Source organism: Malus sylvestris, chromosome 14, assembly GCF_916048215.2.
Source record: "Malus sylvestris chromosome 14, drMalSylv7.2, whole genome shotgun sequence".
In the NCBI taxonomy this organism is placed as follows: Eukaryota; Viridiplantae; Streptophyta; class Magnoliopsida; order Rosales; family Rosaceae; genus Malus; species Malus sylvestris.
In genome coordinates, this window is record NC_062273.1 from 23,286,301 (window position 1) to 23,309,438 (window position 23,138).

The following is a 23,138-nucleotide window of genomic DNA, read 5'->3' on the forward strand; positions in this document are numbered from 1 at the left end:
GTTAAGAATCAAAGTGAACAATTATGATAATCTCAGTAACCATATTTTGCCTTCAAGTTTGTAATTTAGGCTTATTTTTAGCTAACTCGATTTCAATTTCATTGTGCTCCTGAAACTCATTATTTGTTTCACTTTGGTTTGTTTAACAGAATACACATAAATAAGCTAAATTGGAGTGAATATTGAATTTCATAAGGGGTGTGCTATTCACACATCCCATTTTACTTTTCACACACTCCTTAATAATTTATATCCATTGATCTTCTTCAATTCATCCAATCTGACAGCTGAAAATTAAAAACATATATGAGAAATAAAATAAAGTGTGTAGATATCACACCTCTTTCATAAAATAGAGTGACGAATTTTGAGTCTTAGAAAGCAGAGCAAAGTGGAATCGAGCTAAAAATAAGGGTTTAGTTTGTTTTGGGTATAAACCTCCACAATAAACCCTAGTCCGACAGACGCTCAGACACACAGCCAGCGACTCAAATTACACAACCACCGTCTGTTCGCTCGTCACTCCTCACCATCCGCCGTTGTCGCCGCCGCTAACTTCCGTTCACGTAAGACTCCCTTCTTCTTCTTCCTCAGCAAATTCTACTTTTCTCCGTTGAATTTCATTTCTGATCTCAGCCGCCGCAACCATGGCTCAATTGAAGTCCATGTCCGCCTGCTCCGCCGCCAACCTCACTTTTCACGCGCCAAAAAGAGGTACATTTTCACTTTCCTTTTCTCCAAAGATGGTTTTTTTTTCTTTTCCTGAAATGATGCTGGTTAATTTCGAGAATAAAATTTAAATCTTTATGGATTTAGAACAATTTGAGGAGAAATGAGCAGTACCCCGATGCTTAAAAGCTTAAATCTTGATGGAAAAATTGTTGGATTTTACAGTTTGGTGTTGTATTCTGATATCAACGTGTATAATTTATTTTTGTTGTATGAGCAGAATCATATCCGTATCATGGCAGAGTTTGTTGTCCGGGGAAATTATCTTCATTTCAAGAGGTAGCTATACTTATACTGTAATACCTTGCGTACATCAATTTTCGTTCGTTTTGCTTTTTTTGCGTTTGCAATGCGATTTTTTGTTTTAATTTGTTTCTGCAGTTGGGGGCACGAAAGAGTGAGCTGCAGGGGAATGCATTTGCGGTTACCAGTGGCAATGGAAGTGTAAGAGCTCATAACAAGCAAGGTGTGGTTGCTTAATCAGAGGCTATTTCACTTGCACATTAGATAGATAGACAAATAAAGGAGCTCAATTGAGATGCCGATATATGATATTTAATTTTCAAAATTCAGTCATTCGTTTGTCGTGTAAAATTGTAGGTGTTGGATGCCAATCTTATATTTACCTTTATGTGAAATTGTGAATGCAGTTATTAGAGCGGTGCTGCCCACTTACAGTGAGACAGAAGTATCCGGATCCACGAAGGAAAGAGGACTGCGTGGCAAATTGAACAAGGTTGTTCTAGCCTATAGTGGTGGCTTAGACACATCAGTCATTGTCCCATGGTTAAGGTATGCCGGTGTATTTTTCCCCCAAAAGGCATTTGTTTTCAAAACAAGTACTTAATGTCCCACGAGATTATGAGACTCATCATGATTGAATTTTATCTTCGATTGCAATTCAAATTCTGAAAATTCTGTACTTTTGTGGAGAACAATAGCTTTCATGCTTTGGAGGCATAAATTGCAGACCTATCCATATTCCAATAGTTTTTTTTTGGGACACTTTGATATGCATGTTATAATTACATAAATTTTCAAATTTTGGAATAAGTATTTTTGAACGTTCAATTTGTCTCATACCTCAGGGATAGTATGATTGTAGATGAAGCATATATGTAGGTTTAAACATAATTGTGGCTAAATAAGGAATTGAATACAAATTGAATACATTAGGAAACAGGGGTTTGTAGTATAACATAACATAAATTATATTACATATGTTTATATCTGTTGTACTTTCAAGAATAAGTATTGTTGCATTATCATTTTATCCTACTTTGTGACAGAATAGTTGAGATAATTGCTTTGGACTGCAACCAATAAGGACCAAGCATAACTCTGTCTGATTAAAGATTAGTGGAATTCCCATTTTGGATAGTTTTCTTTTGTGTGCTGCATGCGTCCTCGTTTATGTATTCCGGAAGCATTTCCTTATACTCAATGTTAATGCATATTGATTTATTTTAAGGGAACACAGTTGACATTTTACTTCCGAGTATTGACTTTGTCACTATTGTTTTGTTTGATACTTTTTTACTTGCAGGGAGAATTATGGTTGTGATGTTGTTTGCTTCACGGCTGATGTTGGTCAAGTAAGTCAGAAGTAGCAACATCTACTTCAAAGTCAAAATTTTCTTGTTTCATGCTATGTACTTTAAGATAGTCATTATTGGTTCTGACTTGCGTTCTTGCTACTTTATTCGAAATTATTAGGGTATAAAAGAATTGGATGGTCTGGAAAAAAAGGCCAAAGCCAGTGGGGCTTCTCAGTTAGTAGTGAAGGATCTAAAGGAGGAGTTTGTAAAGGAGTACATATTCCCTTGCTTGCGGGCTGGTGCAATCTATGAGAGAAAATACTTGTTAGGGACTTCAATGGCCCGTCCTGTTATTGCTAAGGTGGTCTCTCAGTTTGATTTTTTCAATTCTGTGTTAATTATGAATTCATCACCTTTGTAGATTGATATATCCACAGTCAAGACAAATGTAAAGATTAAGATAATACCTTTTAGATTTCTTGATATATGCATATGTTCTTCCGAGGTCTAATTCTTGCTGGTTGGTTTCTCCGAGTATAGATCCTTATTAGTTCAATTTGAGAATTTTTACCATGTCATTTTGTCATGTCAATATCAGGATATCCTATTACACATTAAACTAAATATTTACCTATTACTCCATACAATGACATTTCTTAAAACAGGCCATGGTTGATGTTGCAAAAGAAGTTGGAGCTGATGCTGTAGCTCATGGATGCACTGGGAAAGGAAATGATCAGGCATGCCTTCCAATTCAGAGCGTTTAGTATTACAACAACTTATGTACTCCTTCTGACACAATCTCTCTTGTCTGTTTAGGTTCGCTTTGAGCTGACATTTTTCGCTCTCAATCCCAAACTAAATGTTGTCGCTCCTTGGAGGGAGTGGGATATTACAGGTAGAGAAGATGCTATTGAATACGCTAAGAAGCATAATGTGCCTGTCCCAGTGACAAAGAAATCCATATACAGCAGAGACGGCAATTTATGGCACCTTAGTCATGAGGTATAGGCTTTACAACTCTCCTTTTTATCTGGATAAGTAGGAATTTTCATATGAGATCTCGCTGATTGTATTCTAAAATTCTCTCTTCTGTTTATCTATGTTGATTGAATTGATCAAAGGGTGATATTTTGGAAGACCCGGAAAACGAGCCCAAGAAGGATATGTTCATGTTAACAGTTGATCCAGAGGATGCACCAAATAAACCTGAGTAAGTTCCACCTGGTCTTATATGTGTTTTAGCTCTTGCTGTGTGCGCTGAGTATGTTTGTAACCCATGCTCTCGTTTCCTATAGGCATGTAGAAATTGGAATCGTTTCTGGAATTCCAGTTTCAGTCAATGGGAAGGAGCTTTCGCCGGCATCTCTACTTGATCATCTCAATCAGATTGGTGGAAAACATGGAATTGGCCGCGTTGACATGGTTGAAAACCGGCTAGTCGGTATGAAGAGCCGTGGAGTCTATGAAACTCCTGGAGGCACCATCCTCTTCGCTGCTGCACGTGAGCTGGAGTCTTTAACACTGGACCGAGAAACAATGCAAGTTAAAGACTCACTAGCCCTCAAATACGCGGAGCTGGTATATGCAGGCAGGTGGTTTGACCCACTGCGCGAGTCCTTGGATTCGTTCATGGAGGAAATCTCAAAAACAACCACCGGATCAGTAACTCTGAAGCTGTACAAGGGTTCAGTTACCGTGACCAGCCGGAAGAGCCCGTACAGTCTCTACAGGCAGGACATCTCGTCGTTTGAGAGTGGGGATATATATGATCAGGCTGATGCTGCTGGGTTCATTAGGCTGTATGGCCTTCCCATTAGGGTTCGCGCAATGCTCGACTCTTGAAGGGGAAGTTTTCAATGGCTTTGTTAGGTTTTGTTTGTAATGTTATGTTAGCCAGTTGTTTTAAACAAGAATCTAATTGTGGTTCTACTTCTAATTTATTTATGTTTTAGGTAAATAAATTTATGTTATGTTAGTTTTTGTTTGTAATGTTATGTTAGTGGAAAATAATTTAACTATGTTTTAGTAGGTAAAATAATTAACCTATGTTATAGTTAACCATTGTAGGTAAATTAAATTATTGGTATATTAATATTATTTGTATATATTAAAGGTAAATTAGCAAAAAATTATGAGAATATTATTTGTATAACTTTCAATATTGAAATATTATATATGTGTATTACTCTGAATATTGAAACATTATGTACCTACTGTTTAATTTTTACAAAGTTAATGTATCTACAAAAGAGAAGATGTCTACCAATGAAAAACAAATTAAATGTTGTTGACCAAAAAGACAAAAAAATAAAAAATAAATAAATGTCATCCACCTAATCAAAATACACTTTAGGCTTGTTTGAAAAGTGTTTTTAAACAACTAAAATTACTTTTAGAGAAAATGCTATTGCATTCAGGAAGCACTAGTTTCGTGTTTTTGCATGGAGCACTTCAAATGTTTTTTCAGAATTAACGTGCATCTTTATTAAGAATTAGTTCTAAAAACATTTTCTATAAAACGTTTTTAATCATTCAAAAACACTTTCTAAACCAGCCATTTATCTATTTCTTCCGTCTAATTTTGAAACCCTACGGTTTCATTCTAAATAGATGTCAACCATGTCATCCACCTAATCATACTTGGGAAATTATTTATTATTTTATTAATTTCAGAAAACAGAAAGTATATTACTCATCCCCACAAATGCATTTTTTTTATTGTTTTACTAATTTATAAAACCATTGTTTTTTAATTGTTTTGCTGTTATACTAATTTATATTTGTACAAATTTCCGACCGAAAGAAGACCAAAATAAAAAGTAAAATGAAATTATTGCATGTTGTAAATATTATGTGGATGGTCCACATGAATAGTTTGTTACTATTTATGCACAGTATTTTCACTATTCATTTGTGGAAAATTTGTAAAGTGAATAGTGCTTTCTTTTGTTTATATAAAGGAAGAATAGATAGATGAATGTGAAGGGTTCACGGGAAAGAAAGAGAGGAAGGAAGGAAGAGGAAGAGAGAGAAGGAAGAGGAAGAGAGAAAATAGAAGAAGATAAGAGGAGATAATAGAGAGAGTTATCTTTGTACTCCTATTATTTCAAATTATAATGAAAGCACCACTGCTGCCCCGAGGACGTACTCCAGTCACACTGACTGTAGAGGAACCTCGTAAATTTTGTGTCTTGTTTCATTTATTCCACTGCACCCACAGTCGATTTTACAACACGTTATCAGCACGAGAAGCTCTCATGTCAGTGGAAAGCACAACGCCACAAATCCTGTTCACCTCCTTCAGCTGGAATCTCACAGATAAGAAACAATTTTCATTTCATCTTCAAATCTCAGTACAATTGATTTACTTGAAGCAACTATATATATTGTTGTATGACTGTATATCATCATTTGCAGAAGCAAAAGAGTACATACTCAAAATTCGTAAAGAATTTGACAGCCATGTAAATAGCCTCGGAACTCTAACTTGCGGACCTCGGATTGAAATACTTTCTTCTTGAAAGTTGTTCGTCTGCTCAGTATCTACAACATATCAAAATTTCAGAAAATGTTAACGGTGCGATCGTGGCAGATGTCTGAAATACCAAACCAGTTTCCAATTTCCGCAGAAAACTGGGCAGCCACCTTATGAGTACCAAAACGCCATTTCGATAGCTCAAATCGAAATTGTTTCTTCACGAAAGTTGTTTGGTATCCTCTTATCCATATCATACTAAATTTTGAATTAAAACTAACGGTTAGATCTTCTCATAAGTTGCAGACACTCTTGACTCCAAAACTTATGGGAACCGTTTCGACTTTTTCGAAACTCACCGGAGGAGGAACACCAATTGGAACTTATTGTTACTATTATTTACTGAGTAACCAAAATGACTTCGAACTGTGAAATAATAATAAAAATAAAAGGGATGAAACAAAAGAAGTGGCAGACCAAGAAAATGAAAAAGCAAAACATGAGGACTTAATCATTGTATTTTCTGTTTTGGCATATTTATGTGCATGGTGTTGGTTTAAAGCCCATGTCACAAGTTTTATTTATTTAAAGCAATTTATTTATAGTGGGTAGAATTATTACCCTTTGCTTTAAAGCTTTGATATTTATGTGAATGGTGCTGAATCAAAGCCCTTGTCACAAGCTTTATTTACTTTAAAGCAATTTATTTACCATGGACGGTTTTACCGCCTATTGCTTTAAGTTTTGATGGTGCTGAATTAAAGCCCTTGTCACAAACTTTATTTACTTAAATGCAATTTATTCATTATGGCTGGAATTACCGTCTATTGCTTTAATTTATTTATTGTACTTATCTTTTGTTACTATGAGTATATACAGGACCTGAAGTTCCTTGATCAGATCAGAACCTGCAGTTTCTTGATCCTCATCATATAAAATGATTGGACCCGAAGTTCCATCATACAAAAGGATCTAGCATGAAGTCCCTTGATCCTGAAGATCAGGACATGAAGTTCCTATATGAGTACCATAAGTTTGAAGTGCCGCAGTGCTTTAACTTAATTGTAATAAAAGCCATAAGAGTCTCAGTTTACAGACTATTAAATAAGGACCAGAAGTTCCTTATGTCCATACTCAAAATGGTTTAGCAGAAGCCTTTATTAAGCGAATGAAATTGATTTCCCGCGCTCTGCTCATGAAAACGAAATTGCCAATTTTCTACATGGGGACATGTAAACTTTACATGATGCATTATTAATTCGGTTGAGACATGTTACCGACCATCAATACTTCTCAGTACAACTCGGGTTTGGAACCAACCAAACATTATACATTTACGAGTTTTTGGTTGTGTTGTCTATGTGCCTGTAAGACTGCCACAACGTACTGAAATGAGGCATCATTGCAGTTTAGGCATTGATATTGAACACCATCTATCATTCAATATTTGGAATTCTTGATTGGGGATATGTTTACCGCATGGTTTGCGGACTGTCATTTTGATAAGACAATTTTCCTGCCATTAGGGGGAGAAAATAATATCGTTCCAGAAGAACGATGAGAAAATATCATTCCAAAAGAATAATGAGAAAAGACCGTTCCAGAAGAACGAAGAGAATTTGTCTTATTTTGATTCACGAAGCAATCAATAAGAAAATGAAATATGAATAATTGAATGATGCAACGAAAGTGATGAAATCATATATACTTACTGCAAATGTGCCTACAAGAATTGATGTCTCTGTTGGATAAAATAATGAGACAGTAAATGATTTATCTGTTGCACGCCTGAAGCGTGGCAGATTTTTAGACTCAAAAGGTTCAGTTATTCGAAAGAAGAATAATATGGCACTACTGAACTATTGCATTCCCGAAGCATAACTGTTGCATGCCAGAAGCATGACAGTCGCCGCGTGGATACACGTCCCAGATAGGACAATCCACAGACATGGGAATATTGATGTCTCATGCATGAAGCATGATTGACGTATAGGTTCTAAATGACTCAACTCTTGGAAGTGGAGATTAAAATCCAAGCTCTATAACGCTCAAGAAGAGGTTATGATCCGCATTCTCTAAACTATGACTATCCTGGAAGAGATAGTGTAATGCCCTTGAAGAGGCAATGGATATCCAAAGAAATGAAAAGCTTTTATGCATGCGCATACACATGAGAATATGGGATCACGGATTGATGATAACCAATGGTAATTTTGGTTTTTACAAGTAGCTACTAAATTCATCAATGAGCTGTGTTAATATTGAGTCACGTTCTTTTGTTCGTCGACAAAAGGAAAATTATTGGCCAAAATGGAGAAAGGCAATTCCATTACAATTTTGTAAGAACGTGGGCAAATGAACCTATATATATTTGAATACAATACAAATAGCCAAAAGATGTTGAACCAAGGAGATTATATATGGGCATTTGTAATACAGTGTAATACACTTACATGATATGACACAAGGTTGTAAACGAGTTCATATAAATGGAGAATTATATATGAAGGGTTGTGAGTCACCCACATCATATCTCCATAAGTAAATCCCTCAAATATACATGGGAGCAAATTGCTCTGTATAAATTCCAAAGGAAAATGTGTCATGAAGTGTAGAAAATCCTTGAATGATTCAAATTGCTTGAAGTAAGGCCCCGAAGGGTAAAGCATAAATTATGTACTCAATATCAATGGATGATATAAATTGCCTTAGTGAGTACTATCATTATGATATTGTTGCAACATACTAAAATCTCTTGCAAGAGTCAATGACATTAAATTATAACTCTTGAAGAGTTGATGATATTAAATTGGGACTCCTGAATAGTCTAGAAAAATTATAAAGTGTTGAAGGAATTATTGTCTCGAGCTGCAGATCGAACAATCTACCAACACAAATCTTATCCATGATATTTATGATATTAAAAGAACCATATGGATTGAAGATTATGAGTTGAATACTCATATGATGAAGACACTAAGAATAATCATTTATCTTCGTGAGGGTAAAGATAAATTAATATTTGGTCCAGAAGTACCACATCTTAGTGAAGTATATGCTTTATTGTATTTGGCACAATACATTGAATGAAATAAAGCTTATTTATTAATATCTCCAAGAAATTACAGATATATACATACACATGAGCTAAAACAAACAAACAGGATGGAGCCTTCACAAAGGTTGCTCATGTGAAGCCTCAGTACTCGGAAGTACCCCAGAAGGGGGAGGCACTGGAGATTGATCATGTGGCACCCCAGTACTTAGCAAAACACCAGAAGGGGAAGGCATCAGTTGCTTTCGGAATCTAGCAACGAACCTCTGGTGATCACTTTGAATCCGACTTTCGGATTCCTGCAGTTGGACGAGCTTTCTTTTCATGCTTGTAGAGTAACTATTTGCAAGCACGTGTAACACCCTATTCTCGTGCTTGAGCCCTCTGATCTCTTGTTTAAGACTTGCCACTTCCGCCATCAATGATTCAACTTGGCGAGTTTGAGCAAGTAGGCGTTGGCCCATATTGGACACAGAGCCAGCACACTGAACACTGAGAGCCAAGGAGTCTTGAACGGCCGACTCTTCAGACCGTTCTGAAAGGATCTTGTTATCCCTTGGAGTGAGAAGATTCCTAGCTACCACAGTAGCGGTTATGTTATTCTTCATCATAGAGTCCCCAACCGTAAGAGGACCATTAGAAGATAAGAAGGACGGGCGCCATATATTATCCTGACGCTGCTCGTCTGTATCACTCCTAAGACTCAAATCTAAGCAAATGTTAGATGGGCAAGTCATTTTTCAGAAATGATGAAGGAAAAACAGAGGTCAAATAAAATTTCAAAGGTGCAAGATAGGGGAAATTTCTACAAGCAGCAACTTTCTGAGCATACTCTTGAACACAATTGATGTCTCTATAAAAGAAGAGGCAGCAGAGCCACTTGTTCAAAGATCGAAGAGGCACCGCTCTCCGAATTTCAAAAGCCAGATTTTCCTGAATAAAGTTCGTTGGTATTTTTCAGACGTAATCCCAGCTTTTCAGATGTCGCGTGCAATTTTGTCAAAGATCTCTGACAAAGTTGAAAACGCGTAAATCTTACTGTTCTATTTACACCACAGTTGCTGACAAGAGTAAAAGCACAGCACCACCACTTGCTATTGAGAAATCTCTATATATGTCGACATCTGTTCTCCATAACAAGGCAGACTCGCAACACTGCAAGAATACCTAACTCTTCCTCATCTCCGAGAATGCATCTTCAACATAGCATCTCGAAATACTCAGTTTTCTTCCTCTCCGAGAATACATCTTCAAACATGTCACACCAGAGCAAGATTATCACATATCTTCAGGGACCAGAGCAAGATTATCTCATATCATGCAATCTCCCTGTCCTTTCCTTTGTCCATGTTCTTGCCTGCAAAGACAAGGATAAGGAAATCAATATGTCGGAACCTCCACTCAAACTCCCGGTAAGGAACCGATTGCCTGGAACCTTTCCTGATTGCTTACCTAGTATTGCTCTCGAGTAGTCATCTTCAACGGTTGGAGTTGGGTCTCCAGTCACCAAGAAGTGATGAACCATCCAAATGCAAAGGTTTGCATTCCACTTCTGCACCAGGGGACAAATCCTACAAGAGAAGATGCCACATATGCATAGGGGGGAAAGCAGTGAAAATACTACTTAAGCAAGGGGAGCAAGTAAGGAAAGTGAAAATGATACATTGGAGCATGTGGAGACAAGCGCAACCAACACGTGCTGATTCATCCCCGACAAAGTCGAAGAAGCTCTTCACGGTACAATTTCATTCAAGATCAAGCCCCGAAGTCCTTGAAGAAATCACAAGTCCGATTCAAGATCAAGTGTCCACCACTTTTGAATCAAATTCCGCTCCAGATAAAAGGAGTAAATTCCGATCTTCGATGCTAGTCTAGCAGAAAGTCCTACAATCCAGTTCAAGAAAAAGGCTGTGGAAAGTTAACAATAAGTAAAGCAACTCTTTTAGCAACTCTTCTTACTAAGAGACTAAAGCAGAACAATCAACGATCAACCTAAATGATTTGAAATCAGGGAGAGATACTCATCAGGGGGAGCATCCAAGACAGATCAAGATTTTAACGCGTCAATCGAAGACTTGTGGCCATCCAAGGGGGAGTGTTGTAAATATTATGTGGATGGTCCACATGAATAGTTTGTTACTATTTATGCACAGTATTTTCACTATTCATTTGTGGAAAATTTGTAAAGTGAATAGTGCTTTCTTTTGTTTATATAAAGGAAGAATAGATAGATGAATGTGAAGGGTTCACGGGAAAGAAAGAGAGGAAGGAAGGAAGAGGAAGAGAGAGAAGGAAGAGGAAGAGAGAAAATAGAAGAAGATAAGAGGAGATAATAGAGAGAGTTATCTTTGTACTCCTATTATTTCAAATTATAATGAAAGCACCACTGCTGCCCCGAGGACGTACTCCAGTCACACTGACTGTAGAGGAACCTCGTAAATTTTGTGTCTTGTTTCATTTATTCCACTGCACCCACAGTCGATTTTACAACATTGCACAATTTTTGTTTTTTGTTGCAAGGTTTTAGTGTGGCTCTGGTGCAAAAATTTGTTTGATCTTTGGGTTGATTAAAAATGAAAAAGAGAATAAACAAAACTAAGACCACTTTAAACGTTGGGTTAGTACTGCAAAAACTGTTTTGGCACCTTTGGCGAACAGAAATTGGGTCAGACAAAAAACAGAAACTAAACAGCCCAAATCAGCCTGTAATACAACCGCCATTGAAGCACAGCAATCTTGCTCCGTGCACCGCCATCCTCCCCAGCAGTGGATCCATCCAACCGACTCCCCAGAAGTGGCGGAAGAGAAAGCCGCAACCCTCCTCCATGGAGCAACAAATGGATCTGAGTCACAGAGTGAAAAAACTTGTGGTCCGAACCACAGTTTAAAAGAAACCAGTGGGAAAGAGATTCCACCAGTAACAATGCCAAAAAAGGCATACACATGGGAGAGAAGGAACTCTAACGAAGGGAGAGAGGGAACTCTCACGAAAGGAGAGGATGATGGTTTGCCTATAAATGTGTGGCTTTTGTTTAGTTGTAATTAATATTTCAAGAACCCTAGATACCAAACTCCTAATATACTGGTGGTCCATATAAAAAAATATCTCGCTTAATTTCTAGAAAAAAAAAGGTTACCATTTTCTCAGTTTGTTAATTGTTTGTTGTTGTTGACCAAAAAAAAAAATATATATAGAAAAATAGTGTTTAATCTTGTTTAATTAGTTGGTTTCTTGTTTTCTTGTTCATGGCTAGACAAGAAGAGGTCCTATAAAGATGGGTTAAGTTTCATTAATCTGACAAGAAATATTGATTAAAGACTAAGATTAGGGGTTTTGTTTTGGAGGTCATGGAGTTCTTACCACCATGGTTAAGGATCTTACAAGGGATGTGTGCCATTGCTTTTATTATTGCCTCTTTGTCACAAGGTTTGTAAGTTCTAATTATAAAATTAACTTCAACATCTTAAATCTTAAAATTTCTCTTGATAATTATTTTTTGCTTTGTTTGCTCACCATACAACTAAGGCAAATTACAATTGTGGAACAGTTCTTCATATGAAAATATGTTGAGGCACGAATTTTCCAATCGATAAAACGTGTCTTCGGGTTTTTTTTTCTTCGTTATTTTTAAGCTGCATCTCAAACATGAAAAGAGTAATAAATTTAAGTGCATACGTTGATGCAGCTGATGTGAATGCTGAGAGCGAGTTTCAGCCATTGCAAAATGCATCCAACCCTAAAGAACTAAAAGTGAAGAGGTCCGACTTCCCTAGTGATTTCGTGTTCGGAGTAACCACTGCTGCTGCACAAATGGAAGGATCTGCAAAAGAAGCAGGAAGAGGACCAAGTGTTTGGGACTACTACGTTGAGAAATTCCCAGGTTTATATATATATATGTATGTATGTATGTATGTATGTATATATATGTGTGTGTGTGTGTGTATCAGCTGCTATGACATATATATTATAATGCATGCATTTACTTTTCTTAGTTTCATATGTTCGTTACGTTTTGTTTATGATTTTTTTGTTTACCTTCAGAACGGATTGCAGACCACACGAACATGTTTACAGCCATCGATTCATACAAGCGATACAAGGTACATCGAGCTAGCAATAATTAAGTTTCTCTCGTCTTTGGCATAAATCTTAAACCAAATATTTGTAATTGTAGGAAGAAGTGAAGGGTCTCAAGGACCTTGGAGTTGATTCTCACAGATTTTCCATCTCTTGGACCAGGATTCTTCCTAGTAACCAGTTTTACCTAGTTCTTCTTTTTTTTTTTTTTCTTTCCAGTTTTGCTAATAAGTGGTTCCGCTAATCTGTGAATTAAAATTGAAGGTTTTATGTTTAATCTCTGCTAAACTCTTGCTCTATGTTTGAAACTCTCAATCTGTAGGGGGAACCTTGAGTGGTGGAGTAAACCAAGAGGGTATCGATCACTACAGCAACTTCATCGATGAACTAATCAAGAATGGTAAGAATATGTTCAAGCAAATCGTTTATATTACGACAATAATTGATCTTGTATATATTATACATAAGTTTGTTGAATCTATATATCCAGAAAGATTTCGTAGGCTTCTGTTATCTCATGAGCATCTCAGTTGAACTTTGTTTATGTTGTACTCATTTGTTCCACATCGACCAGCTCAAAGTAGAAACAACGCTTTATTTTCCACATATTTTATTTTTCATTCTTTGTGTACAAGTTTAGCCGACATTCACCTCTCCCAGACCCTGCGTAAAGCGGGAGCCTTGTGCACTGGGTACAACCTTTTTTTTTTTTTTTTTTTTTTGTGTACAAGTTTGACAAATCCACTCTATAGAAATTTGGCAAATCCACTTCACATAAAATACAATTTTCAAACATTCATGCGGTTGTATTCACATAAAGTTCTTTAATGTGATGAGTGTTATAATATAGATGGATGATAAATTTACAGTATAAAATTAATAATGAACACACATGAGTTGGACTCTAACATCACGTGGTGGGGTTAACTGTCACACTGAAGAGGTTCTAATATATCGGCATATGTTTTAATGCAGACATCACACCATTTGTGACGATACTGCACTTTGACCCACCACAAGCTTTGACAGACAAGTACGGCGGCATTCTCAATCGGTCCTTCGTGTAAGCACCTTCTAAATTACATCCATTTCATTTCTCATAGTTTAGGATAACATACCATTTAGTCATTGACCATAAATTCTGATATTTTCCTTGTCACGTTTTCTTTTCAGGAAAGATTTCAAGGATTACAGTAAACTTTGTTTTAAACTTTATGGAGATAGGGTGAAAAATTGGATTACAATCAACGAGCCGTGGATCATGGCGAAAATGGGGTACGACAAAGGCGTTGGTCCACCCGGCAGGTGTTCAGTTCAAACTGTATTTCCATGCACAAATGGTGGTAATTCAGCCACAGAACCTTACATTGCGTCACACCACCTTCTCCTCGCCCATGCTTCCGCCGTTAAGCTTTACCGAAAGAAATTTCAGGTGAAACGCTCATACTGAATCTGCTGAAATAAAGAAGCTTTGTCTTTTGCATATCTCAAATTAATGAGATTAATTTTTTTTTTCTTGGTTAATATTATTTTTTAGGAAAAGCAAGGCGGACAAATTGGAATTTGTCTAGTAGGGCAATTTGTCAAGCCTTATTCGAGTTCGGCAGAAGACAAAGCTGCAGCAAGAAGAATAATAGACTTTGAACTTGGATGGTTAGTATATATATGTGTGTGTATATATATCCCTAAATTTACTTGTTTCATTGGTATAAGAAGTCTTATTGCTGTATATATGGTGTTCTTATTTAGGTTCATGGAACCATTAGTATATGGATCTTATCCAAAGAGTATGAGACGATTGGTCAAGGACAGGCTACCAAATTTCACTGAGAAAGAGAAGAAGATGATCATGGGATCCTTAGATTTTGTCGGCATCAACTATTACACCACGAGATATGGTAGAAACAACCCAGCAGATCCACAAACACCAATCTCCTATAGCAATGATCCTTTAGCTTTGGTGTCGATTACTAGTAAACTTCATAATATCTCACCATTACTTCTTTTCTGTGTGCGCACATGTGTTTTTGTGTCAATAAGTCGATGAGAATTTTTAAAACTTATACGGTTTTCTTATGTTGTGATTGTTGTAGATGCAAATGGAACCCAAATTGGTCCTCAGGTGCACCAAACTTTTGACTTGCGAAGTTGTGATATTTATTAATTGAGCCAATGGGGAAGGATGACACGCATATATAATTTTGTACTATGTAGTTAATTTCCATCTTTCTATATATAGTAAAACTAATAAGTTCTTTTAACTGTGTAGGCTGGAGGAAGTCGGTTCGTCTACAGTTACCCTCAAGGCCTGCAACAACTTCTAAAGTTTATGATGAAGAAGTACCGGCACCCTAAAATCTACATTGCTGAACATGGAATAACTGAGGCAATGGACGATAAACTAAGACTTAGTGACGCACTTAAGGATCCACATAGAATTCAATCCATTCTTCGCCATTTGTACTGGATCAAGAAGGCAATAAAGTAAGTCACTGCAATCTATGTTTACAAGTTTGAGGATGCATGGAGTATGCATTTACTTATGTTGTTTTTGTTTTTGCAGGAGTGGTGTGAATGTCAAAGGATATTTCCACTACACTTTATCTGATAATTTTGAATGGGGAGAAGGCTATATCCCAAGATTCGGGCTTTACTATGTCGACTACAAAGACAATCTCAAGCGTATTCCAAAAGAGTCTGCTAAGTGGCTCCCTAAGTTCCTAAAGGGCGAGGCTTGACGTACGCAGGTTTCGATATAAACTCCAGATGGTTGATCAAGTTCGTCTACTTTCTTGCACACAATTGCAGAAAACTGAAAATAAAGAGTGGTAAAATATGTACTATATGTGCCTTGAATGTTGAGTTTTATAGGCTTGTAATTTCTGTGGGAATGCCATGTACTTTTAGTTAAAGAATCATTTTTTTCAAGAGAGTTTAAGGGTTTCTTACACTCAATGAAACAAGTGAAGCAATTGTATCTCCCATTGCAAGGAGGCAGGAGTTTCCTACTATCCTATTTTCTCTCTTTTCTGCTATTAACAATTGGCTGCAATGAAGGGGAGTCTGTAACCAATGTGCGGTGGAACCTCCTATACTCTCGCACAATTTTTTGATGACAAAACAAAACGAAAAAACTGAGAGGGAGGGGTGCAAAATACCCAAAGCCCATTTAGTTGAAATTTGTAAGCAATGTCCATAGAAACCTTTCCTTATTTTTGGGTTCCTAGACCCACTTTTCATGGATGTTGAATTCCTAGATATGATGTATCGTATGAGGTTCAAAACTTGCAACTTTTTTTCATGAAATACACCTAACTAACAATCACAAATATTTTTTCAGACCAAAAAAACCAAGCACAATTATTTTCTTACGGTGTAAATGAATATTTTGTGTCATTTCATCTTCTCACAATGATAAATTATCTATTTAAAGTGGGTTGTACAAATGCAATCACGTCCAATTTTAAATTCTTCATCTACTAAGAATCCATCCATACATTAATTTTCTACATTTTCTTACAATTTTTTGTTGTTGATTAAAATATTGGATGAAACTAAAGAAACAAAAAATTCACACAGAAAATTATGACATGTCAATACTAATGGATTTAATTACCTAACCTATCGATTGAAGTGTTATAAACAACAGACAAAGTATCTATGAGTAAATGGCACGGTTATGGCATTCAGGTAAATCACAAGTACAACAACAACCATCGACATGACAATTACCTTTAGAAGGCTTACCACAGTTTCTACAACTATATGTGATGTTCGAAATCTAAATCGTTTGGTGATGTATATCCTACCTGGTGAAACTATTTAACCTCTACACGAATATCACAAAACTATAACTTTTGCCTACATAACCACGTAATAGTTGGAATTTGTCCGTCCAAATAAGGTCGACAGGAGGCAGGGCCGGTCCTGAGATTTTGAGGCATGTGTGAGACCCCTTAAAATGTATACAATTTTGGTTGCTATGTTTACTTTTACATTTTAATTGTTATGATTATGCATAAACTGAGATAAAGAAAAAAAAATTGGTGTAGTGGTTAGGTTCCTATTTGTATATCCCTATGTTTCTAGGTTCGAAGCTCCTTATTTTTATATACCAAAAAAAATAAAAAATTAAAGCCCTTAAAAGGTGTAACATTTTGGTTGCTATTTTTCTTTTACATATTATTTTTTATTATTATATATAAATTGAGATAGTGTTAAAAAAGGGAAAAAAATAATCTTGGTGTGGTGGCTAGTATCTATTTACATCCCTATGTTTTTTAGTTCGAAACCCATGCTCTTAAGTACCAACAAAAATTAAAATAAAACACAAAATCATGCTTTTAAATGCCAAAAATATTAAAATAAAATACAAAACATGCTTTTAAAAACCAAAAAAATTATAATAAAACAAAAATCCATGCTTTTAAATACCAAAAAAAATAAAAAATTTCTTTTACATTTTAGTTTTTATTATTACATATAAATTGAGGTAGTGTTAAAAAAGAAAAAAAAACTTGGTGTGGTGGCTAGGTATCTATTTACATCCCTATGTTTTTTAGTTCGAAACCCATGCATGCTTTTAAGTACCTACAAAAATTAAAATAAAACACAAAAGCATGCTTTTAAATACCAAAAATATTAAAATAAAATACAAAACATGCTTTTAAATACCAAAATATTAAAATAAAATACAAAACATGCTTTTAAATACCAAAAAGAAATTAAAATAAAACACAAAACCATTTTTTTTAAATACCAAAAAAAATAAATAAAATACAAAACATGCTTTTAAATACCAAAAAGAAATAAAAATAAAACACAAAACCATGCTTTGAAATACCAATAAAATAAAATAAAATACTAAAGAAAGGCTGCTTGGTGGAGTCGAACCCAGTTAGTAGTGCAGTGATAAGACGCTCAGGACAATGAGACTGCGGGAACAATTTGATATTTAATTGCAGATTTAATGTAGATATTATACATACAGTAGTCAAAATAAAATCATAAATCGGGAGTCTTCCAAATTGGTGGCCCTGTGCGATGACATCACTTACACACGCTCAGTGTGGGCTCTAACAGAAGCGGAGAACCTCCTCCAATCCTCTTTTGACTGTCTCAAGGCTTGCTTATCACCTTGCATTTAATTACTTGGAATCAAATATCCATTTGAGGAGTACCTTGGATCAAAGGTATGAAAACATGGACAAATATGGTTCTACACTATGATGCAAATTTGATATGTTTTAAAATCAGATCACACATGAACAGATTCTTTGATTACAGACATCTCCCCAAATTTGATATTGTCGTAGATGTCGGTACAATTTTCAGGAATTGTTGACTAAGCAAAAATTCATCATAGTGAAATTTCTTTCCAATAACTAAGACAGACTTTTTTGCAGAGTTACTAGATGACAAGCTATCAATTTGTTAGGTGATATTTTGTTGGAACTCATAAGCGATGACTCAATATGTGAGCTCAAGGTACAACTTGAGAATCCTTAGGAATCTTTTTAGAGAGTCACAGAAGAGGCATTTAGACTATTTGGTACGGGACTGATAAAGGGTAGAGACTAAACGAACATTAGCACAACTAAACAAGGGGACTAAGATAAAGAGCCAAGTTCAGTTCATAAATTCATTCAAATACGTAATCTCCCCCAACCTTCAGAATTCTAGCCTTTTTTTTTTCTTTTTTGAGTACAATGATATACACACAATGGGCAACTTAATTTGATATCGAATTCGTCATCCACGAGATTCGAATCTAAGACCTCTCACTTCCAGATGAAAAGGAATACCACCAAACCGTAATACTAAGTGGCAGAATTCCAGCATTTTAAAAGGCCTAGCCAACATGGAACTTTAACAAAAAGCTCTTGGTACTGTTCACTTTAACGAAAAATTACATTTTTACACTAAATGTCAATCCTGATACTCTTCACTTGCCCTTTATTTTGTCCTTATCGTTAAAACTCAAAGTTTTCAAATCATTTTTATTAATTTTCCTAATTAAATACCAACACAACTTCCCTAGTCCACTAAAACTTTATATATGATAATCATCAAGTTTCAACCCAAATACATAATTAAAACACAACTTACCAAAACACAAATTACTAAAATATAAATTAACCATTTAAATATGAGAGCTCAATGAATTTCTCTTTCATGCACTGCAGCACTATTTCATGTTTTCGAGCTATATGCTGCTAATCAAAATAAACCTGTCTACAAACTAAAGGCTCATGAGGGAACTTGTCTTGTATGTGGAATATGGAGTTCTTGTCCCATTTCTTGTTCATTTTAATCTTTTAGTGGTGATTGTGTATTTATTTTTGTCCAATTTTGTGACTGGAAAAACTGAAAAAGACTCGAATGAAATTAAAAAATTATAATAATGTATAGCATAATTTTTGTTTCTACTCGTGGGCTCTTTGGTTGATTAAAAAAAAATAAAAAACAAGAGTACAAAATTAACTGTTTTAGCAATTTTTGTCTAGGTTAATAAATAAATAAAACAAATGTTCGAAGGCAAAGATTGTATGCTCTGGATTCGAGAACATGTACATAGCAACAGAGTAACCATGATGTTAAGGGTTAGTTTGATATTGTTGTGTTTAAATAAAATAAAATAAAAAATAAAAAATAAAAAAACAAAAAACTGTTTCGGTTGTGTTTTGAGAATAAATAGTTATAAAATAAAGTTGTTAAGAGTTTGTTAAACCTTTTTTTTTTAAAAGTTCTTTTAATATAAAAAGTAATGTCTGAGTGTTTGGTAAACTTTTATATAAATTGATTTTGATATGTTAACGACTAAAAAAGATATAGAATTTAATGTGATATAATAATTGTTAAAGACAATAATGTAAGAGCAAATATTGTAATTTTGTAAAACATGTGGGGGCAAAGACTATGCTTTGAAAAAATAAAAACTTCTTTAGAATCATAGTAGACTTTGCGTCTGCTTTTATATGTTTTTTTTTTTTTACTTTCATTGATAGCAGTTAAAAGAAAAATATTTTTTTTGTTTTACCAAACACATTTAATATTTTAGATTATTTAATAAGCTGCTTCTTTTGAAAGCACCACAATCCCAAACCATAAACCCTAAGCATGTCATTTGGTCTTAATCATGTCATTAATTTGGTCTTAATCCCCACTATGCTAATGATTCAGTTGGAATTGCATGTTCTAGTTGTTTGTCTTATATTATATTAGTGATGTATTGCATCGACGGAGCCATTTTGGGGCCATTCGCCCCTAATTTTTATTTTATTTATAAGAAAAAAAAGCTCATAATGCATATAGTAATCTCATGTGATGAAGCGTTTTCACTTTTCAGTTATAATTTTTTTTAAGAATCAATTGAAAAATTGGATTATATATCAATATTGTTGACTTTTGTATTCTATGTAGGATCCCTAATTGATATGTAATCCCATGTAATCACTTGTAATTAGTTTTCTTTCTTCTTATGTTAGGGTTGTACACCTATAAGTTCCTCTTATTGAGAAGAATATATTATTATTCAAAGCATTCTCTTCTTGGCATCAGAGCCAGGTCGGAAAAAAAAAGAAAAAAATTACCCCATAGCTGCGATAGCACTGTTGCGGCTCAGCCGTGTGTGGTGCGTCAACCTCGATTAGCGAGCAACTGTTGTCGTTGCTACCTTCTCTGAATTCGAAACGAACAGCGAGCGACGCCGTCGTTGTTGATTCGAATTCATCGAATCGTTTGACTCTCTGTTGTGTGACACGATAGACCAATTGGCCTATTTGCTTCTGATTTGATCTGAAGCCGTGAAAAATTGAAGCTTCTTGGGCTTGGTTTGCTTGGAAATTTGGGCTTTATCAATCACCGAGTGACGTATTGATTGAAGTTGTTTGGGAATGGCAGTCTGGACTTGTGATTCTGCTAATACAGGTAACAATGGTAAGGCTTTAAAGGTTTCTACCTCTGTTACGAATAATACATGGATAATTGATTCTGGTGCTACTGAACATATGACTTGTGATTCTAGACAGGTAGAAACCCTAAAACCATCCACCAAAACTGTCGTCAGTGTCGCCAATGGTAATCATGCCCCTGTTATCGGGGAAGGAACCGTCTCCCTTTCATATACCCTTAGTCTTGATACCGTACTTGTTGTGCCTTCTCTTGACTATAATTTATTATCTGTTGCTCAAATAACTGTCGTCCTGCATTGCCTTGTGATTTTTTGGCCTTCTTTTTGTGTTTTTAAGGACATTCGGACTCGCAAGACGATTGGTTATGGTATTAGGAAAGGGAAACTCTACTACTTGGAGCTGACATCAAACAGTTCTCGAATGTTGACTCAAGCTCTTGCAGTGGAAGGAAATCCGGGGGATAGGAATAAAGCTTCAGAGGTTTGGTTATGGCATCGTCGACTTGGACATGCTTCTTTCGGCTATCTACGGAGGTTGTTTCCTAGCCTCTTTGGTAAGCATGATGTTTCTAGCTTTAAATGTGGTGTTTGTGAACTAGCTAAAAGTCATCATGCTTCGTTTCCATCCAGTTTGAATAAAAGTTCTGTTCCATTTATGATAATTCATTCTGATGTTTGGGGTCCATCTAAAACTGCTACATTTGGTGGTGCTCATTGGTTCGTTACTTTTATTGATGACTGCACACGTATGACTTGGGTTTGTTTGATGAAATCCAAAGGTAAAGTTACTTCTTTGTTTCAACAGTTTTACAAAATGGTACAAGTACAATATAAGTCACAAATACAGGTTCTCAGGAGTGATAATGGTGGCAAATATGTTAACTCTGAACTTCGTGCCTTTCTTGATCATCATGGGATTGTTCATCAAACTACATGTCCATATACTTCACAACAAAATGGGGTTGCCGAACGCAAGAACCGTCAGCTTCTGGAGGTTGTTTGTGCTTCCTTACTCAAGGCTCGTCTCCCGTTATCCTATTGGGGAGAAGCTCTCACCTCAGCTGCGTATCTCATTAATCGTGTTCCATCCTGATCGGTTGATTTTCAGACACCCCTTCAGGCACTTTCTTCACATGTTGATGCTCCTGCAGTCCCTAATCTTCCACCTCATGTGTTTGGTTGTGTGGCATTCGTTCATCTTCAGAAACAACAGCGAAGTAAGCTTGAACCTCGAGCCTTACGAAGTGTGTTTGTGGGGTATGCATCAAGGCAGAAAGGATACCGTTGTTATCACCCACCGACGAATAAGTTGTTTGTCACTATGGATGTTGCGTTTCATGAGAATGATATGTACTTTGCCAATCCCGAGTTTTCACTTCAGGGGGAGAATCAGAAAGAAGTTCAAACTCTTGATTATACTATTCCAGATATAGATAGAGTGAATGATTTGGATTTAAGTGGTGATGTCTTGGAAATAAGTGGTGATCATTCACACGAAAATAATGATGTGAATGAATTGGAATTAAGTGGCAATGTCTTGGAGACAAGTGGTGATCATTCACATGGAAACAATGTTGAAAACCTTGAAAAGGACGAGTCGACATCGCCAGATAACTCACTGCCTGATAGCTCACTGCCAGTTTCCTCACCACCGGATAGCCCTATGTCGCCAGCTACCTCACAGTCGATCTTGAGTCCCAATAACCATAATCAATCGTCTTCGATCCCGGATGCACCACAACCACGTGTCTCTGATCGCGTCAACCGAGGTATTCCTAAACTTACTTATGAAGCCGACCCTAAATGCAAAACTAGGTATCCAGTGATTAAGCCCAACCCTGAGTCTAAAGTGTTATACCCGTTAAGTAATTATGTGTCTACCAGTCACCTGTCAGAATCAAATAAGTCGTTTGTGCAACAATTATCTACTGTATCTATTCCTAACAGTGTGCAAGAGGCTTTAACTGATCCACGTTGGCAAGTAGCAATGAATGAAGAGTTGAAGTCTTTGAAGAAGAATGCTACCTGGGAAATCACAAATTTGCCAGCTGGTAAGAAACCTGTGGGATGCAAATGGGTCTATACTGTGAAATACAAAGCAGATGGGACGGTGGATTGTTTCAAGGCAAGACTGGTAGCAAAAGGATACACTCAAAAATATGGAATCGACTACACAGATACATTTGCACCTGTAGCCAAGATCAACACAGTTCGTGTTTTGTTGTCATTGGCTGCAAATCTTAATTGGCCCTTACAACAGTTCGATGTGAAGAACGCCTTCTTGCATGGAGACTTGACAGAAGAGATTTATATGGATCTTCCACCGGGATGTGATGCTCCAGATAAAT

At 36.0% G+C, this 23,138-nt stretch overlaps 3 protein-coding genes across 3 annotated transcripts; 2 read left to right on the forward strand and 1 right to left on the reverse strand.

Moving 5' to 3' along the window:
* The first annotated feature begins 400 nt into the window (after window positions 1-400).
* LOC126599462 (argininosuccinate synthase, chloroplastic-like) lies at window positions 401-4,245 on the forward strand. Its single transcript, XM_050265847.1, has 11 exons — window positions 401-566; window positions 637-714; window positions 950-1,008; window positions 1,111-1,195; window positions 1,380-1,521; window positions 2,276-2,324; window positions 2,446-2,628; window positions 2,933-3,007; window positions 3,087-3,272; window positions 3,392-3,480; window positions 3,566-4,245. The coding sequence occupies exons 2-11, from the start codon at window positions 648-650 to the stop codon at window positions 4,110-4,112; spliced, it is 1,482 nt and encodes a 493-aa protein (XP_050121804.1). The 5' UTR covers window positions 401-566; window positions 637-647; the 3' UTR covers window positions 4,113-4,245.
* Window positions 4,246-8,740: 4,495 nt separating this feature from the next.
* On the reverse strand, window positions 8,741-10,313 carry LOC126599465 (uncharacterized). The gene is made up of 2 exons (XM_050265853.1): window positions 10,253-10,313; window positions 8,741-10,157 (listed from the first exon to the last, which is right to left on the reverse strand). Exon 2 carries the CDS (start codon window positions 9,535-9,537, stop codon window positions 8,920-8,922), a length of 618 nt encoding a protein of 205 aa, XP_050121810.1. The 5' UTR covers window positions 9,538-10,157; window positions 10,253-10,313; the 3' UTR covers window positions 8,741-8,919.
* Window positions 10,314-12,158: 1,845 nt separating this feature from the next.
* On the forward strand, window positions 12,159-15,889 carry LOC126598722 (beta-glucosidase 24-like). Its single transcript, XM_050265088.1, has 12 exons — window positions 12,159-12,227; window positions 12,487-12,681; window positions 12,843-12,901; window positions 12,976-13,051; window positions 13,201-13,278; window positions 13,854-13,941; window positions 14,052-14,310; window positions 14,416-14,531; window positions 14,628-14,851; window positions 14,972-15,000; window positions 15,148-15,362; window positions 15,442-15,889. The coding sequence occupies exons 1-12, from the start codon at window positions 12,188-12,190 to the stop codon at window positions 15,614-15,616; spliced, it is 1,554 nt and encodes a 517-aa protein (XP_050121045.1). The 5' UTR covers window positions 12,159-12,187; the 3' UTR covers window positions 15,617-15,889.
* The last annotated feature ends 7,249 nt before the right edge of the window (window positions 15,890-23,138 follow it).

Excerpts from the sequence above, each read along its gene's own strand:
- LOC126599462 (XM_050265847.1), top strand. The coding sequence starts at position 648 with ATGGCTCAATTGAAGTCCATGTCCGCCTGCTCCGCCGCCAACCTCACT. Across the intron at positions 2,629-2,932 it reads CCCGTCCTGTTATTGCTAAG|GCCATGGTTGATGTTGCAAA; the intron begins GTGGTCTCTCAG and ends TTCTTAAAACAG. Across the intron at positions 3,273-3,391 it reads TATGGCACCTTAGTCATGAG|GGTGATATTTTGGAAGACCC; the intron begins GTATAGGCTTTA and ends AATTGATCAAAG.
- LOC126598722 (XM_050265088.1), top strand. The coding sequence starts at position 12,188 with ATGTGTGCCATTGCTTTTATTATTGCCTCTTTGTCACAAG. Across the intron at positions 12,228-12,486 it reads TATTGCCTCTTTGTCACAAG|CTGATGTGAATGCTGAGAGC; the intron begins GTTTGTAAGTTC and ends ACGTTGATGCAG. Across the intron at positions 12,902-12,975 it reads ATTCATACAAGCGATACAAG|GAAGAAGTGAAGGGTCTCAA; the intron begins GTACATCGAGCT and ends TTGTAATTGTAG.
- LOC126599465 (XM_050265853.1), bottom strand. The coding sequence starts at position 9,537 with ATGACTTGCCCATCTAACATTTGCTTAGATTTGAGTCTTAGGAGTGAT.